The sequence below is a fragment of the Medicago sativa genome, chromosome 1 (genome assembly GCF_051527215.1).
Source record: "Medicago sativa cultivar Bolivia chromosome 1, Bolivia_mono, whole genome shotgun sequence".
Taxonomy (NCBI): domain Eukaryota; kingdom Viridiplantae; phylum Streptophyta; class Magnoliopsida; order Fabales; family Fabaceae; genus Medicago; species Medicago sativa.
In genome coordinates, this window is record NC_140749.1 from 17264133 (window position 1) to 17270301 (window position 6169).

Here is a 6169-nt window from a genome sequence, read left to right on the forward strand (position 1 = left end):
GGGGTGGTGGCGCAGTTGGCTAGCGCGTAGGTCTCATAGCTTCTGAGTAATCCTGAGGTCGAGAGTTCGAGCCTCTCTCACCCCATTATCTTTTTGTTCGAGCCTCTCTCACCCCATTATCTTTTTCTGTTCTTTTTTAAATTTTCTCAATGATTCCAATTCCAGTAAAAGATTTCTCAATGATTCCAATTCCAGTAAAAGACAAGCTACGTATAATGCTTAAAGCATATGTTTTGTTTTGATAGAAAAGAGGGGAAAAAAGGATAGACCACGATATGCCATGTTACATTTCTTATCCATTATTATTATATTTGATCCTCATTTGATGAACATTATACCAAAAGGATGGTATTTCTTGGGCACTAATCTTTCAATTGTGTTTCAGCAATAGCATACAAATGTTTTTGACAATTTTTTTGAAAGTTATCTTCTTCTTTTTGAATGGCAAAATATGTAATATATAGAGAAAAAACCTGGAACTTAACCCAAACATCATAGAAACACGAACAAAACAAGAAGTAGTGCAAGGGGAACAAGAAAAAAGACAAACCAACAAGAAAAAAACGAAAAAAACACAACAAACAACAAAAGGACAACACAAAGCAGGCCCCCCAAAGACAAAAACCAACCCCTCCGGAAAAGAAAAGAAAGCAAGCTGTCAGGCAACACCGAGCAGGGGCAACTAGCCAACCACACCCACCCAACCACCGAAAGTTATCTCCAAATGTCTAACATGCATTCATGTCCGACATTGATGCACGTTGTTGCACTCAAACTATCATTTTTATTTTCTCAAATTACTACCAGTGTCTACGTGTTGGTATCAACTATCATGTCTAGTATATCTGTTTTGTTTTTTCATAGTTCAAATGTCAAATGCATAAAATAACCAATGCAAAGATTTAAATAAAGGATATAATTTATGCAAATAAACTGACTGTAGTTGGGTCTTTTCATTGAATGACAAAATGAATCTGTCTACAACTGAGTAAAAGAATAACTACTTCTGTTCAATCTAAATTTCTAGCCGAATACCACTCTTGGTTCGCGAGAAAAATTTTGCGAAACCAATTCGACCCTTCTCAGAACTGGCGTGATTTGGCAAGGTCGCTGATGAAGTAGAAGAAGACGATGAAAGTGGCGAGCTTTCCTCATATTTGTTCAGGGATGCACCGGAGCTACCATCAGCCAACCTAGAAGAAGTGGAGTCTCTCTTAGGTGAAAATGTGCCATTTGAATGCATCCTCCACATCTCTCCACCAGCATGAGCAATGATTGCTGGACTTGTGGGAATGCTAGCAGTGTCAATAAGGAAATCCTCAAGTGTAGCCAGGGATTTCAGCTGATTCCCCAAAGATGCTATTGTTTTCTGGCATTCGGCAAGCTTTCCGGCAGCGAGTGCTAGGTCCTCCTGACATAGAAAAGATCAAATGCATTGCATGAGTGCAGCTGCGTTGAAAGTATACATACACTTCTTCCGATTTCAAATATAAGCAAAAAAACATAATAGTCCAAAATAAAAGTAAAATATAACCTAGTTAATGATATCAAACCTATAATAATCTTAGATGTTATTTTCCAATAACCTATTTTTATGAAATAAATTTCTATGAAGTATAGTTTGAGGAATGCTATCATTTTATAGATGTCAATGACGACCAACCTGCTTGATTTTCTTTTCTCCATACAAGCTAGCTGTTGGCCTGAGTATCTCTTCCTCCAATTCCCTACACTTAATTGCAATTTCTTCAGACATGGCCCTCTCCTTTTCAACCTCTGCTTCTAAGAAGTCAACCTTCGCACATTTCCTTTCAAACTCTTCCGCCAGGTCCTTACACTTGGCCGCAATTTCGTCTGACGCAGCCCTCTCCTTAACAATCTCTGCTTCTAACAATTCAAGCTTTGCACATTTGATTTCTAGCTCTTCCTCTAGACCCTCACATTTTATTGCAATTTCATTTGACACGTTCCTCTCCTTATCAACGTTGGCTTCTAATAAGCCAAGCATTGCCGATTTGCTTTCTAACTCTTCCTCCAGGTCCTTACACTTCATCGCAATTTCATGTGACAAAGCCCTTTCCTTAGCAACCTCTGCTTCTAATAAGTTGACCTTGGAAGACAGCGTGTGAGAGTCTGCCTCCATGCTCATTAGGCGATTTTCTATTGTTTGCTTTGATTTGTAGGCATTTTCTAGCTCAATTTGAAGCTCCTCCAATTTCTGAACTGCCTCCTTTAACTGAAGATGTGACTCCTCAATACACACTTCACTTTTCATCAAAGCTATCTCTAGTTCAGCTTTATCTGCTTCCACCTTCTCTAACTTCCCTTTTAGTTCATCCATTTGCTGAGTCATGATGTCAAATTCAGCTCTGAGAGTACTTTCTTTGTCAACGCATTTATCGGCAACAACCAACTCCTCAACAAAGCTGCTTGCGTTCTTAGTCTCGGGCAATGCAGCGAGTCGCTCCATTTCAAGAAAATCGTCCATCAGATCTATTTTAAGAGAACTTGATGGATCAGCTTGTCGGCAGTACTTTTCATTCTTGAATTGATCAAGCTCGGCAATTAGCGCAGACGCCCATGAGTCAGAACAACTTGGTTCACACCTGTTTTCTGAACCATTCATCTTGAGGATATCACAATCCACCGCAGTTAGCCTCTCCGTACTGTCTGACTGACTATCTGTGAGAGATTCAACGCAAAATGAGGATGAAGCAATGGATTTCTGATCTTTTGAAGCTATAGTCTTCAATCTACGACACTCAGACTCAAACTTGGCTACTTTCTTGATGCTTTCTAAATGTTGCTTACTAGCTGTCTCAGCTGCTTGGGTGCTCAAATCCCTCTCAACAGTTCTGATTTTTAGCTCTTCCGATTGAACTAGGATCTCATCCCTGAGAGCCATATTCTCTGTCTCCAACCATTCAACCTTTTGACGCATATCACGATCAATAGAAGATTTGGCATTTGAAGCATCTAATTTGTTCTGGAGCTCAACGAGCTTGTTCTCGAGTTTAACTTTGTCTGATTCCAGTTCGTGAGTCTTTTCGGCTACAGCGTCTTGAATATTCGCTTCGTGCTCTTCTCTCGTTTGTCTTAGCTGCCTAACACACTCCTTAAGTGCTCCATCTAGATGAGTGACTCTATCTTCAAGATTTGAATTCCTGAGAGTGACCGTGTCAAGTTTCTTCTTTAAAACTGCTACTTCATTTTCAGCCTTTTCCCAGCCTAAGCAAATAAATAAAAAGGCTCAATAAGATTACAAAAAAGGGAGAAAAAGAAGAGGATGGCAAACAATATATCCAGGAAATGGAATCCTACAAACAGATAACTACGTGCCAATGTAAGAAAATAATTCTAATTCTAATATATGACATGAACCTCTTAATCTAATATAATAATGACATAATAGTTCAGAAGCAATTTGAATTTTACTTTTGATAAACCCTATCTAAGTTGTAACCTAACTCCCATTCATGAGGAGAAACTTAGGGTTTGGATTTTTTGCAGTCACTGGTGACTATTGAATAGAGACCGGACAGTACAGAAAGCAAGCAAAATTTATTCAACAGCTAGCTGCCGAATACTTCGTAGACACGCACCGCACAATATCAACACATATCCGAGAAAGGATAGAATGGTAATCAAGTAATAGAGTATAGTTAGTGATTTTTCCGAGAATTACAGAAAGCAATAGATGAATGTACTTAGTTATTATTAACATACCTGCTATGGCTTCTTCCGCGACTTTCGCATGCTGTTTAACCAAGTCTTCTTTGGCATTGACATTAACAAGAGCAGCAGATAGCTTCTCAGATATATCCCTCGACCCGTCATTTAAATCTTCTTCTTTTCCATTCGATATATTAACAATAGCAGCAGATAGCTTCTCAGATATATCCCTCGACCCATCATTTAGATCATCTATTTCATTTGATTTATTTTCATTTTCTCCATTTTCATCTACCTCTGATGAACCACCATTTATGATGCATGTAGTCGGTAAAGGTGTTGATGCAATTTCATCGGGAAGTTGTTCATTGATAACTGAACAATCATCAACATCTTCAGCACAGGCTACAGCCTTTGAGGTGACATCGGGTGAATGATTGCTTCCATTAGAAGATTCCTTTGATACTTCCTGCTTTCAAGTTTCAATCACACAAAAATACTAATCAGAAATGAAAGAAAAAAGCAGAGTGTGCAGGGTCTAACACAAGTGTTTAGTGCACAAGGTGTGTGAGTATTGTAAACCCCGGATTACCGAGTTTGACTCCTAATGATAAAAAAATACTTTCAACATCTGTTAAGCGATAACTTCTTCCTGAACAATTCTAGGAAAGATAACTAACTGTGAACTTGACTTTATTAATAGAACTTACCGATTCAAGACCAATTCTTTCGGTCTTTTCTGACACTCATCTTACAGAAATTTTATTGATATTACGATATTCACACAAGCATAACTAAAAAAATGTGGTGCATGATATGCAATATGTTGCCTATTACTATATTATTCTGACAATACTCGCTTTTGTGTGAATCTGGTACATTGTCTGGGGGAAGGTGAATTCAGTAGCAGGGTTATTGAGAAAACCCAGTAGCTATATTCAAAAGGATGCTTATGTAGAACATATTTACACAGTATTATTATGAGAATATTTATATCAATTACGATATCATCAGATTGGAGAAAACAATAGTAACTTCGTAACTTGGTAGTAAGTGAGTGAACCTCGTGTTTTCCATACATGAAATTGAAATTCAAATCTCGTGACGAATACTTATGAGACATCCAAAGAACACAGATAATCTTTCATACCTGTTCATCAGAATACTTCTCAGAATGAGAGGAAACTGATCCTGAACTCTCAGCTTCACCTGGACTCTTCTCAGAAGACTTTCGCTTCCATAACCATCTCTTCTTATCCGTCATTGTGTTTACCAATCAAACACCAAATCAACTCAACACAAAAGAGCATTCATCTGCACACATTAGTAACCAAAATGTTCACAAGATCAGTCAAAACTCAATACAAAATCATGTTAATTCAAAATGTTCCAATATATGATCAAGAGAAAACATGAACAAACCCTAGCCAAGTTGTCAACTTGTTACAGAACAAACATATTCAACAGAAACCCAGAAACAAAAATACACTTTTTCTTCTATAATCTCAATGATGCATACATAAAAAAATAATAATAATAATAATAATAATAATAATAATAATAATGAAAAGATGCAAACTTTTTCTAACAATCACAACCAACTTTGCTTATAAGAATAAAATAATAAACTTTAAGAGAAGTTTGAGCTAAAAATCATTGAAACCCATTTTCCTACACAAAATTCAAATTTAAAAATTCAAACAGTAATATTACATTTTGCACCAAATTTACTAGTCAAGTCTTCAACTTGTTACAGAACAAATACATCCAACAAAAACCTAGAAACAAAACACACTTCCTCTTCAACAATCTCAATGATTCAGAATTCAAAAAATAAATCAAATAATTTAAAAAAAATCAAAAATGAAAAAATACCTTAAAAAAAATGAACTTTATGTTGATTGAAACAAATAAGAGAAGTTTGAGCTAAAAATCACTGAGTCCTATTTTTCCTATACAAAATTTAAATTTAAAAATCCAAATTAAATTTTCTGACCCGATATGATAAAACATGGCTGGTTACTGTCAATTTCTCATTCAACTTAAATGCATTGAACATTCCCATAAAAATCTAATCTTTACCCAAAATAAAAAACAGTTCTTTTAATAAAGCTTAATTATGAACTGTTAAATAAAGAAATGAAGTAAAAACAAAAAATAGTTAGATGAAAATGAAATACCTTTGACTAGTGATGATGGCAACTGAACTGAACCAAATGAAAGGAAACAATAAATGGAAGCAAATGAAAGGTGAGAGTACAGAGTGGAGATTTAAAGACTGTGTTTTAATGTGAAAGAAAATGAAACGGGTGTATATAGTAAATGATAGCACTAAATTAATAATATTAATAAAAATAGTAATAAAAAAAATACTAACACACAAAAACATTTAAATAATCAGATGATAAAGAATTTCTTTCAATTTATCCAAGGGTAGGGGGTGGGCAAACTCGGACCAACCTGTGTGTACCCGACCAACCCGATACAATCAGGCACA

The 6169-nt window shown here is 36.0% G+C and overlaps 1 protein-coding gene and 1 non-coding gene across 4 annotated transcripts; one reads left to right on the forward strand and one right to left on the reverse strand.

The window, feature by feature from the left end:
- On the forward strand, positions 1-85 carry TRNAM-CAU (transfer RNA methionine (anticodon CAU)). Its single transcript is given in 2 exon segments — positions 1-38; positions 50-85. It is a non-coding gene; the product is annotated as a tRNA-Met (tRNA).
- An 816-nt stretch (positions 86-901) lies between these two features.
- LOC146953195 (filament-like plant protein) lies at positions 902-5913 on the reverse strand. 3 transcript variants are annotated; one of them, XM_085708286.1, is made up of 5 exons: positions 5853-5913; positions 4823-4986; positions 3727-4141; positions 1664-3228; positions 902-1411 (listed from the first exon to the last, which is right to left on the reverse strand). In XM_085708286.1, the coding sequence occupies exons 2-5, from the start codon at positions 4934-4936 to the stop codon at positions 1016-1018; spliced, it is 2490 nt and encodes an 829-aa protein (XP_085564412.1). In that variant the 5' UTR covers positions 4937-4986; positions 5853-5913; the 3' UTR covers positions 902-1015. The 3 variants fall into 3 exon arrangements, with proteins under 3 accessions (XP_085564412.1, XP_085564404.1, XP_085564414.1); XM_085708278.1 differs by having other exon boundaries at positions 3727-4144; XM_085708288.1 differs by lacking the exon at positions 5853-5913 and adding an exon at positions 5548-5689.
- Between the last annotated feature and the right edge of the window lie 256 nt (positions 5914-6169).